The sequence below is a fragment of the Setaria italica genome, chromosome IV (genome assembly GCF_000263155.2).
Source record: "Setaria italica strain Yugu1 chromosome IV, Setaria_italica_v2.0, whole genome shotgun sequence".
In the NCBI taxonomy this organism is placed as follows: Eukaryota; Viridiplantae; Streptophyta; class Magnoliopsida; order Poales; family Poaceae; genus Setaria; species Setaria italica.
The window spans coordinates 11,634,067-11,646,808 of NC_028453.1; the positions used below are offsets into that span (position 1 = coordinate 11,634,067).

General features: G+C 50.8%; 1 protein-coding gene and 1 pseudogene across 1 annotated transcript; one reads left to right on the forward strand and one right to left on the reverse strand.

Annotated features, from left to right (window-relative positions):
• LOC101767200 (exocyst complex component EXO70H1) lies at positions 1-1,656 on the forward strand. Its single transcript, XM_004966828.4, has one exon. It carries the CDS (start codon positions 1-3, stop codon positions 1,654-1,656), a length of 1,656 nt encoding a protein of 551 aa, XP_004966885.1.
• A 50-nt stretch (positions 1,657-1,706) lies between these two features.
• LOC101767598 lies at positions 1,707-2,995 on the reverse strand (annotated as a pseudogene).
• Between the last annotated feature and the right edge of the window lie 9,747 nt (positions 2,996-12,742).

Here is a 12,742-nt window from a genome sequence, read left to right on the forward strand (position 1 = left end):
ATGGCCTCCCCATCGCCACGCCGCCACGCCCTCCCTCCGCCGGGCCACCACCGCCGCACGCTCTCTTCCACGCTCGTCGACGAGAGCGTCGCCGCCGCCGCCGCGCTCGTCCACAAGTGGCACCCCGACGACGCGCCCGCTGGCGGCTCTCTCTTCCTCCACGGCGCGGAGGAGGACGAGGCCCGGCGCTTCCTGCGCGCCGCCGCCGACCTCCACCGCGCCATGCTCTTCTTCGCCTCCGACGTCGCCCACGGCAGCAGCCACGGCCTCGTCGAAGCGCAGGCGCTGCTCCAGACCGCCATGCGCAGGCTCGACCTCGAGCTCCGAGTTCTCCTCGACGACATCGACAGCATCCAATCAGACCACGCCGCCGACGCCTCTCGCTCTCGCAACAACATCTGCGCCGTCGCGGAGGCCATGATGGCCGCCGGATACGGCAAGGAGTGCATCTCCACGTTCAAGACCCGCCGCCGCGCCGCGCTGACCGCCTCGCTGCGGCGTCTGCTCGGCTTCTCGCCTCCCGTCGACCACCTGCATAAGATCACCTGGGACCAGCTCGACGCCCGCATCATACCCTCCTGGCTCGCCGCCGCGACCGCCGCCTTCGGCTCCCTCTTCCCCGCGGAGAAAGACCTCTGCGATGCGGTCTTCGCCGGCGACAACGCAGCCGTCGGCGAAGCGGTTTTCGCGGCCGTGGCCAACGACCAGGCCACCGGCCTCCTTGCCGTCACGGAGGCCGCCGCGGCACGGGCGAGGCGCGCCCCGGAGCGCCTGTTCCGGGTGCTGGACGTGCACGACGCCCTCACCGAGGCGCTGCCGGCGCTCTTGTCCGTGTTCGGGGACGGCTCCGAGGTCGCCGCCCGCGCCGCCCTTTCCGTCGCCAAGGTTGGCGAGGCCGCTCGCGGGGCCCTGGGCAGCTTGGAGGCCGCCATCCAGAAGGAGCCATCCAAGGCCACGGCGGCCGGCGGCGCCGTGCACCCGCTGACCCGCTACGTGATGAACTATGTCGTCTTCCTCGCCGACTACAAGGAGGGCCTTGCTCTGCTCTACGACTACGACTACGACTCCGACTCCTCCGAGCAAGCATCGCCGTCGGTGATCCATCGGTTGGTGTCGGCTCTGCTAAGCAAGCTGGAGGCCAAGGCCGGGTGCTACCGGGAAGCGGCGCTCAGCTACCTCTTCCTGGCGAACAACACGCGGTACGTGGCCAACAAGGTCGCCGGCAGCGGCCAGCTGCGGGGGGTCCTCGGCGACGGGTGGGCGGAGGCGCAGAGCGCCAAAGCGCGGGCGCACGTCGGCGTGTACGTGCGCGCGGCGTGGGGCAAGGTGACCTCCCTGTGCACGCAGCAGGGAGGAGCTGAGCCTGAGGCCGTGGAGGCGGCGGTGATGGAATCCGTGGGCATGCAGGAGCAGTGGGTGGCGGCGGACGACGAGACGGGCGAGGCGTTAAGGGCGGCGGCGACGGCGGCGGTGGTGCCCAAGTACAGGATGTTCTACAGGCGGCACGGCGCCGCGGTGAGGCTCACGCCGGGGGACGTCACCGCCATGATCGCCGCTCTCTTTGGCGGGCCTCTGGATCTGGTTTCGCAACGCCATCAGGAGGATCCAAATCCATACCGCGATCCAACAAGGAGCCCGCGGCAGCTGTTCACGTAACTACAGATGAGCACAAGCATTTGTTTGTAACTAGCAGAATAGAGGAAGATCATCGAACGTTATCATTACATCTCTGGCCAATATAATCACTAATGGAATATTCAAAAACGCAGTTCATTCCTTGCAGAGCCCACGAAATCTGCCGGCTCTCCCTTGGATCACTCCCTCAGCGTGCTGCCGCCGGCAGTTTCGAGGCTTCTGCTCACCGTGAAACCGCCGTCGACGACGAGGTTGTGCCCGTTCACGTACTTGGATTCGTCGGACGCAAGGTACAGCGCCGCCCGCGCCACGTCCTCCGCCTCCAGCACCTGCCCGTCCGGCGTCCATCACGTTCATGTCCATCTCAACGAGCCGCCTAATCTCCTCGGCGCTCTTCCGGGGGAACCACGAGGCGAAGGCTCCCATGACCAGCGGCGTCGGGATGATGTGAGGAGAGATGGCGTTGATGCGCACCCCGGAATGCGCCAACTGCGTCGCCACGGTGCGCACCAGGCCGGCCACCGCCGCCTTGGAGGCGCCGTACGCGGGGGACGAGAAGCCGCCCACCACGCCGGTGGTGCTCGCCGTGCAGATGATGCCCGCGTCGGCGCGGGACCATGACGCGCGGCGTGCTTGAGACCGGCCAGAACGCCCCAGGCGTTGGTCGCCATGACCCGGTCGAACTCGGCGAGGTCGACGGCGGCGAGCGGCGGTGGCAGCCCGGGGTTTCCCCCGATGCCGGCGTTGTTGAACATGACGTCGAGCTGCCCGTGGCGGGTGACAGCGAGGTCCACGGCCGCGGCTACCTGCGCCTCGTCGGTGACGTCGCAGCGGGTGTAGCACGCCGCGCCCGGGCCGATCTCCGCGGCGACGGCGTGGCCGAGGTCGTCCTGGACGTCGGCGATCACGACCTTGGCGCCGATCCTGACGAACTCGGCGGCGGTCGCCTTGCCGATGCCGCTCGCGCCCCCGGTGATGACGGCGACCTTTCCGGCCAGCCTACAAACCAATCCCGCAACAACAATTAGTCGTGAACGGATAAGAAATTGAAGAGCACAGCACAGGAAACTTCAATTCCTTCGATGATGTGCAAGTGCAACAAAGCACAATCTGCTAGAGGAAAGCTGTGAACGAGGAGAGAGGAGTGAACCTCTGACTCTGAGTCTGAGAGGCCGAAGCCGAAGAGAAAGCGCTGACGAAGCGCGACGATCTTGAAGCAATGATCCGTCTCTTCTTCTCCTTGCAAGACAAGACAGAAATCCATTGAAATATTCAGAGCTTCTCGTAAACATCAATTAAAATTAACCCAACTCTGAGCGCCCAGTTACCTGACAATCAATTGCAAGGCTCTGATGAACATGGTTCGCTTATTTGCTGAGCAGATACGATCCTAACAAGCGGAAAATCCAGCTGGTTAATTGCAATTACGCGCAGAGCCTTCTAAGGCCAGTTAATTTGGTGTTCTGAGTCGTCTTGTGCGATGTCAGTTGCATCAACTTCTCAGCGATCGTCGTTAGAACTAGAAACAAATGGCGCCATCGTCTGAGGCTCTGAGCATCCCAGCCCCATCTTATCTAGTTACCCTGACTAATCTCCAACTTTTGGTCTCGTCAATCAAATTGAGGCTTTCCTTTTCCTGGTTGGGATTTGTTGCTTTCCCTGTTCTTTCCTGGTGGTGCTAGGCTTGTGTGACCTGGATGGAGGAAGCCAAGATTTACTCTTCGTTGGGTTATGGTGTTTCTTACCACACACAAATCTGGGCAAGTTATCAGGAAATTGGGAAAGCAGTAAATGGTGCACTACGGGAAAGTTCAAAATTGCCGAGTGTATTTTTTTTGCCGAGTGTTTTTTTTCGAGCACTCGGCAAACAAGCTCTTCGCCGAGTGCCAAGCCAAAAACACTCGGCAAATCGGGGCTTTGCCGAGTGTCAAAAAAAAAACACTCGGCGAACCCCCCTCTTTGCCGAGTGTCAAAAAAACACTCGGCAAAGAGGGGGGTTTGCCGAGTGTCAAAAAAACACTCGGCAAAGAGGGGGGGTTCGCCGAGTGTTTTTTTGACACTCGGCAAAAAAATAATTTTTTTTCCTCTTTTCACCATGAAATTTTTCCTACTTCCCACATACAACATGTGGTACTCCATGTTAAAATTTGGTATATTTTTGGATTTATTTGCTATATTTATTTAATTAATTGCATTTCAAGGGAATTTTTGGTATAAGTCAAATTTGAACTGCAAGTGATTCAAATTATGGAACAAAATGAGTAGAAAAATGATATTCATGTTTTTCGGCCCAATTTGAGACCTGACCCATGAAATGACAAGAAATTTCGAACATCTTGTTCAGGAAACACGACCATGAACGTGTGGCAGTGGTATTTTTAAATTATAAAAAAAACAAGTAAAGTCTGAAAATCATGAGATTTGTCATGATGTGATTATATCATAGGTGGAGGCTGTGGAAAAAAATTGAGAATGTTTTGCCCATTTCATCACGTACCATGTTTACAAACCGAAGTATTTCAGAAGAAAAATAGTAACGTTGAGAAGGATTGCATAAGATTTGGAGTCAAAATAACGGTCCAGTTTTGATTTGACTACAAAACTTTTTTACAGTCAATAGAGAATATATATTATTTCATGTAAATTTTTGATAATTTTTTGAAAACTGTTAGATATTTTTAATTTTTTTTTTAAAATAGCTTTGCCGAGTGTCCTAGGGTAGACACTCGGCAAAGAACCCTTCACCGAGTGTCACCCTAGGACACTCGGCGACTTAATTGCCCGGCCCCAAGGACTAAGTCCCGGCCGCACCTTAAGTTCCGGCCGCACCGCACCTCTTCCCCCGTCACTCCCACTCGTCACTTGATCTACTCCCACCTCTTCCTCTCTCCATCCCGCCGCCGCCCGCCGCCCAGCGCCCCCCGCCGCCGCCCGGCGCCCCCGGCCCCGCTGCCAGCGCCGCCCGGCGCTCCCGACCCCGCCGCCCGGCGCCCCCGGCCCCGGATCCGCCGTCGCCCGACGCCCCCGGCCCCGGATCCGCCGCCCGCCCGGCCCCTGGCACTCGGCATCTTTCCTGTTTCCCGTAGTGGTGGTGGTGTGGAAACATTCTATTACATGTGTTTGCTGCAAGTTCATTCTATACATGACCACCGTGCTTATCTACTCTGAACTAAATTAGTATTCATTTTATTACTGCACATTGAAATAATTGCCATGTTAGTGAGGACTAAACATTTATATTGTTTTGTTTTTCTATCTTAACCTTCCCTACATGTCAAGGAACATAATCTGTATGCACGGAAGGTAATGAAATAATAAAAATGCTTAACAGGATTAAAATTATATTGATAAGAACATTGGAGCAGTATTAGGCTCCACGTACTTATTATTCTGAATCACTTGTATCAAAGTCAAGCCTTTGAATAAAGAATTATCTTCCTCAAGATATGCGTTCAATCGTCAAGCACTTTGTGATAAGATACAACTTATCACAAGTCATTTAATAAAATACATATTTCCTATGTTAATGGCTGTTGTGTTCACATGTTCGTAGACTATTAAGTTAATCCAAACCTCCAAGTTCGTACGTGTACACCAAAGCAAAATATGGAAAAGCAGCACTGACAATTCACTTGAGCAAAACAACAAACAGGTTCAAGGCATGATCCGAGTGACCCAACCTTTGGGTTCGAGAGGTCATGAAAGGAGTTGACGAGGCCCTCGAACAGTCGAACTGCCGCAACCGGAACCAATGCCGACGCCTGACGAAACACCAGTTTGGCATCACATCGTGATCTCTCTTTGCTTTGCTTTCGTTTCTCTCAATGGAGGGGATTGTGGAAAACAACGATGGAGGATGGATTAAAAGAATACCGGGAGGCCGGCCGGCCGGCCGGCCGGCCGGCTCACTTTAATTTGGAGCACCAGTCTTGAAGAATTCTGCTTTGCTGTTGCTGGATCATACTACATATTCATAGATACGATAGCTCAAAGACCCAGACCAGACAACAATGCAAGGTCAGCTAGCTGGAATGCTGGATCATACTATACTATATTCATACACAAATTACTGGATTAGCAAGGCATCAGCTAGGTCAAGCTACTCTATTGGAGAACTAATTGCCTCTTTGCTCAGTTCCAATAATCTAAGCTGATCCATCCCATTCCCATCGTGCGATGGGATGCAAACACATGTTTTATATACCTCGAGCCCACATCAGCACCAAAGGTAAAAAAAAAAATGTGGTAGCTTTTTTTTCATCCTCCTTCCAAAATTATAAGTCGTTTTAGTTTTGTTCTAAGTTAAACCTATCCATCTTTGACTAAATTTATAGAAAATTATTGATATTTATAATTACCAAATAAATATGCTACGAAATATATTTCATGGTTTAAAACTATAGTTTTGTATTATATATTTTTCTATAAATTTTGTCAAAGGTAAATAAGTTTGACTTTAGACAAAACTTAAACGACTTTAATTTTTATGACGGATAGAATATTTCTTATAAAAAATCATCGCGTTGCCTTATCCACTATCCGTTGTACAAGGCATCATGTTTTTTCTTTTTGAAGAAAGCAACGAGGGGCAGAGCGCGCCCACCTGAACATTTCATTCAAAGGTTCGACAGTCGACAATGGCCACGGGTAAAGTTACAGGGCGGTCATTATGCCGGATCGAAAAGCAGGAGGGAGGGACACATGGTGTCTTACGAAACGCATAGGGCAGTGCACCAAGCTACTAAGAGGGAGGTGTCGATGCACCTTGGGGTGCGGTGAGCCTAGAGAGCAGCGTGATCTAATGCAGCCGCGGTGATACTAGCGACAGGCTGAGCGATGGAATCAAAAGCCATCCTATTCCGGCTCTTCAGATCACCTAGAGGAGCATCAAGGTGGTGGTGTGGCGGGCTGGGCTGGATGGCAGCAGGATGCTCTAGACCAAGGAGGCGATGTCAATGATAGCAGAGCTGGAGCAGGTGCCACGTTAGAAGTGCTGGAGCTGGGGGCAAGCGAAGAAGAGGTGCTCCGCGGCCTTTGTGGCCGCTGGGCTGAATGGACAAACCCACACGCCGAGACTGCCGTGGCGGAACAGGAAGTCTCTAGTGCGCGTGTTCCCGTGGTGGAAGACCTGGAACAAAACCTTGACCTTGATCGGCGTGAAGTTATCCTAGTTCATGTTGGAGTGCAGCACCGTGGACCAGGAGCGCTTGAGCATGGTGTACATGGCGCCGGAACGTACGTCGGCACAATCCCCCCCAGAGGAGGTGACAAGAGTCATGATCTTGGCCAAGGCGTAGTGACTGCAGGCAAGCAGAGAGGACGGCGAGCTCGTCCTGAGTAGTAGGGCTCAGGCGATCATGCATGGGGAGCACCAAATGCCCAGTGGCAAAGGCGGCAGCGATGGTGATGTTGGGGTGAGGCAGTGGGAATGGAGGGTTGGCAGCGCGCGGTGCAAGGGCCCTAGTGTGGTCCAGTTGTCGTACCGGAAGGATGTCTCCACGCTATTGCTAAGGACAACAGTGGTGATGCTCCGATAGGTGGCCTCCAGGCCCTGGAACATCCGCTAGCATGGTGTGGGCGCTGTCGCACGGGTCAGAGTGTACCAGAACTGGATCCAGTCTGCCCACTAGCTGCCATGCTCTTGATGGAGCTTGTCTAGCATCTTGAGCAGCAGGCAGGTGTTTTGCACCTCCAGATCGATGACGCCTAGCCTGCCTTCATCCTTGAGCGGCAGACGAGGGGCCATGCAGCCTGGCAGTCGCCACCGGAACATGAGGCAGCCCCTTTTCACAACATCCCGTGGCACGGTTTGTCCACCCGCTCGATGGTTGACTCGGGGAGCTTGATGGCGGCCGCGGCGTAGGTGAGCTGTGCCGTGAGCATGGAGTTGGTGAGGGTGAGGCGCTTGCCTTTGTTGAGCAGGTAAACGCGACAACCGGAGATGCACCGTTCGACGTGGATAGCCAGGGAGTCGAGCATCGATGTAGGGAGCTTCTTGCACGAGAGCAGGAGACCCAAGTAATTCTGGGGGAAGGCCGCGACAGGACAGTCGAGGATGGTGGCAAGGGCGGTGTTGGGCGTGGGGATGTGGATGGGGACGAAGGTACTCTTGTGGTAGTTGATCGTCAGCCCGGTGGCAGCAGCAAAGTCGTCAAGGAGGGCCCTCAACCTGCGCACTTGGGCCTCATTAGCACGCACCAGGATGAGTGTGTCATCCATGTATTGGACAACAGGGTAGGGAGATTGTCGGCCAGCGGGTGGAGGAGCAGTGGCGCGCCCTCTACGTCGATGAGCATGCGGTGGAGGAGGTCCGCGATGATGATGAAGAGGTAGGGGCTCAGGGGATCGCCCTGACGCAGCCTGCACTGGCACTGGATCCAAGGGCCGGGGACACCATTGAGTAGCACGGCGGTGCTCCCGTTGGCTAGGAGGGTGCGCATCCACCCCCACCACCAATCGCCAAAGCCACGCAGCTCAAGGACCCTGTCCAGGCCATCTCAAGACATGTGAGGAGGACAACTATCGGTGCGAAATCTGGTCAACAAGTAAATATTTATAGTTTTGCCATGCGTTAGATCGGATATGGCGTAACATGCAATGACATAGGATGTATACTGGTTCGAGCAACGCGCCCTACGTCCAGTCGGGGTCGGTCGAATTTATTCCTGAGCCCAGGTGCTCAAAGTTTGTAGTGGGGGTACAAACGAGAGGAGTATGAGGGGAGGTTCCTGAGTCCTGACCTTGTTCTCATCTCAGTGGAAGAGAGTGGCAGGAGCTCAAACGAGCACTAAATGTGTGTGTGTGTGTGAGAGTGTGAACGTCTGAGAGCGCGTCTCCTATTTCTTCAGAAGCGGGGAGGGGGGGTCGTCCCCTTTTATAGTACAAGGGGACGGTCCTTACAGGTCCGAGGAGGATAAGATAGTGAGTGTACGGTCGCTGCCTAGTCTTGTCGAATCCCATGTCGGTGGATACAGTATGGCTTCCATCCTCGGTCCCTGTTCTCCTCGTCAGGCCACCATGCCATAGCAGGTAGGTTTACGACGCCATTGTGCAGACGTGCATAGGGCGTGGCGTGGTACGGCTCCGCGTACGACCGGCTGACCCGGGTGCCACCTCATTATCTGCCCCACCTGCTCCCTGGGCCCACTCCATGCGGGCATACCCAGTCAGTGTAACAACTCTAGTTTTAATTAACCTTGCCTAAGCTTAAGTAGAAAGTTTAGAAGTTAATCTAGCGCTAAAAAGGATCAAAATGCCCTTAAAAGCTTAATTTGGAGGCAAATCATAAATTTAAAATTTTATATAACAACTTCAATTTTTGCCTATATAAGAGTTGTAAAACTTGACAAAACAAATAACTTTTCTTATTTAAAATTTTTCTAGTTTGAAGAGGAAGAGGTTCAAAAACTAGATTTAAATTCAGTAGCAATTCAACTCATACTCAAAATCACTGTCCTAAAAATACAGCTGATTAGAGTAGTTTAGCTTCTGTCATTTTAAAATTCTAGACCTGGTCTTAAGTTGAATCTTTTACAAAAGTTGTAGAGTCTACTTTGAAGAACAGGTTTGTAAATTAGAGCTTGAACTAATTCACCCTAGAACCTATTCAAACTCTAGGCTAAATTCAGCACCAAATTCAAATTCAGCCCCTCAGCTCTAAGTCTAAAACAGTGAAAGTCTTCAACTTTGCATGATGATTTCTCCTAAATTTGAAATTGAACTCGAGCTAAACTTTTTATAAAAGTTTGAATATACAACATGTACTAAAAATTCACCCATTTGACCTAGCGCAAATCTCAACAGAACCATTTCAAAATTGGATCCAAAGTTGGCTAAATGCCCAAAATCACCCTCAAATCGAAAGAACTGCTAAGTCCTCAAAGCCGGCGTTCCCAAGAATTTTGGCATCAAATAACTTCCAAATTAGCATGAATTTGTACATTTGGTCTTTCTAGGATTTGCAGAGTATAGTTTAAACTGCAAGTTTTATATTTGGAGTTGGCAAAGTTTGAATTAAAAATTTCGCGCAAATATGCCTCAAACCCAGCCCCCTTGCACTGCATGTGCGCCTGGATCGGGCAATCGCGCCCGGCACATTGCAGAGCACTGCGTGGTGCCACCACATCGATGTCCACGCCTTGCCCAACCGCCAGCATTGACAGGACCTGACGAAGCCCCGAGCTGCCCAGTAGCTGCGTCAGCATGAATACGCCCTCTGCACACTATCTCCCCCGCCCAGTCGTGCGCCATCCCTTCGCTGCTCCCGCACGCCACCGCGCGCCATGCTGCCTCCGCTCACCGGAGTGCTCCACTTCGCCCAACCGCGGCCCTGATGCGGCGAGACACGCCCGCTCGCAGCTAGCCAACGAACGCACGAGGAAAAGGAGATCCTCTCCGCTTCCTATCCCAAGCGGCCAATGGTCGAGGATTTGCCCACGTGCTCCGCATCACCGTCAGCCAACCATGGCCGCCGGCCAATAAGATTCCGCGCAGCTGCTCCCCACTGCTAGTTGGCCACGTCTTGCACACGCATTAGCTTCACCACACGCACGCACTCACACCTCGGCCCTATATAAGGCGTTAATGAGCATCACCGGCGCTCCCTCCCCGCACCTAAGCTCTGCCAAGCTCCGCCACCGCAACCGCCGCCGTGGAGAGCCTACTTCCGCACTGCACCGCAGCCCCGTAACGCCCCAAATCGCCTCTACGCAACGCTCAAGCCGCCGCCAGTCTTCGACCTCATCGCCTACAGTCCACTTTGAGCCTTCTCTGCGCCAACACCTTAAGCGCAAAGATCCCTGGTGAGTCGCGTAGCACTCCCGTGCCCTTCCCAACCTCAGCCGTGCCACCCTTCGCTGGCAATCGCGTCGACGAGTCGCTAGCCGCCAGAGGACCTCTGTGTAACGATGGCAATCTTTATAAGGGCCTTCGTGCTAGTTTCCAGGGACTTATCTATGATTGTTTGAAACGTCTAATGGTCCCCAAGTAAAACTGCCTTGGCTTTTCTGATTTAAATTTGGTTTAAATAGCCTCAACTTTGGAAATGCATAAGTAAATGTAGAAAAGTGATAAAAATACAAAACCAACTTGTTAGAATCCTTGAGTTGTGTAGTTTCACAGAAAAATACTTTTACACATGCCACTGTTGTGTTTTTTCCTCTAGATTTTGTTTAGAGTTTAAGCCTTTAAATGCTTGGTAAATCACCCAAAAATGGTAAAATAGCAAAAGCACCTTTGTTAGCTTTGTTACATTGAACTTGTGCTTATAAAAATAGTTGTGACCCTAGTTTAGATGATTTACACACTGTTTTAGACTTAAACTTGAAATCTTGTGTGAAATATTTCTTTTTGCATAATAAATAGAATCTGTGAGAAAAATGTGAAACCACTTTTGGTTGGATCACACATGAAACATACTCGCTAGGGAAAATATTAGGCACTGGATGAAACTAGGTGAAACATGCTTATCTTGTTGTACAAAATTAAATCATGAGAAAATATGGAAAATAGTTGTCCTTCACCAAAAATCGTGGAAAATCACAAAAGACTCTGTTGTACATGTGTAACTCAGTGTTAAAATTTCAGAGCCAAACCCTCTTTAGATTTTGAGATAAAAATAGTTAAGTACTTGCTACCTTAGGTTAATGAATTTTAAGGATTTTTTTGTAGTAATCAAATGTACCCCAAAATTTTACAGTAGCTTAGTAATGCTGATGAGAAGTCTGTGTAAAATTTTCATCCCCATAGCTCATCATATGCAACCGAAAAAAAATTTGAAAGTTAAACCAAGAATAAATGAATAAAACCACAATAAGTAATAGTAAGGGTCAAATGGTAAATAGTGGAAGAGGTACAGAAAAACATTTAGAAATAGGATAACTTTCCGATCTAAAGTTTAATAAACTATTATATGTGTACACAATCCCTATCGAACTAGACTAAGTATCTAAATCGCAAAAACGCTTTAAACTATGAAGAAAAGTAATTAGGTGCTTGTCTAGGTGAAGTTGGTCTTGAATTAGCTTTACTTTGTCATAATATATGAAATTCCTTTCAACCCATAAAAGATAGAGATATTGAATCATTGCATTGCATCTCGTGTAGAAGCAAACCTCGCAGACGGGACCTATGAGTTGATGCCTACTGCCGAGGAAGGATCTGCAGAGCTACACAACATCGAGGCCGAGCAGGAGATTCCCGAAGCTTCCAACGACTTGCTAACTAAATAGTTTAGGAAGGCAAGTCCCGGAGCATAACCCTATCTTAAAAGTTCATGCAATATCTATGTTCTGATGTTTGTGCATTTAAGTTCATAGGAGTTGATTCAAAACTTATTTGCATGATGTTAGGTACCTATGGATGAATACTAGCATGATAGGCCGAGTAGTTGCTGTGCTAAATAGGACTTGGTAAAAGTCGAGTGATTTCCTGTCACTCGCGAGTTATAGGAGTTGCTTGTTTACTCATACTGCAACCATAAGGATGATGGACGGGACCGGGAATGGTTCCAATGTGGTGGTTTGATCCCGTCTGTCTAGTAATGAACTTGCTAAGACCAAAAGGTGTCGGTGATTGCAGTCAAGTATTTGAAAGTACTAATCTCATACCTAGTATGGGATGGGGAAGCCTAGTACCTGATTGAACCAGGATGTGGACATACTCCCCACTGTCTCTGGAACTTTGTTCCCATGGGGCCCTATTAATGTCGGATTTTGACACGTGTTAAGGACAGCGTCAAGGAGAGGAAGGTGGCCGATGCAGTAAGCAAGAAGCTACAGTTGGAAATCGGCCGATAGAGCTACAATATTTCGGCCGATTGGCTGAGGGAGTCAATGAAGACTGGCCGATTGGGAGCCGGAGTGACTTGGCCGATATGGGCTTAAAATGGGCCAGGATGTTGATTAGCCAAAGATGAAGATTGGCCCGTAGGAAAATAGTAACCGACTCCGACGCGGGTTGTGTTCATGTATAAATATTTGTTATCTTTAAATTAGAGATAAATCCTAGTCGGTTAGGAAATCAGTTGTAACAGGGTATAAATAGGTGCCTCGTAAGGTTTGTAAAACAACACATCAATCAAAAATACAGATCTACTTTTTCCACGTAC

Bases quoted from the DNA above. Each gene is read 5' to 3' on its own strand.
- LOC101767200 (XM_004966828.4), top strand. From the start codon at position 1: ATGGCCTCCCCATCGCCACGCCGCCACGCCCTCCCTCCGCCGGGCCAC.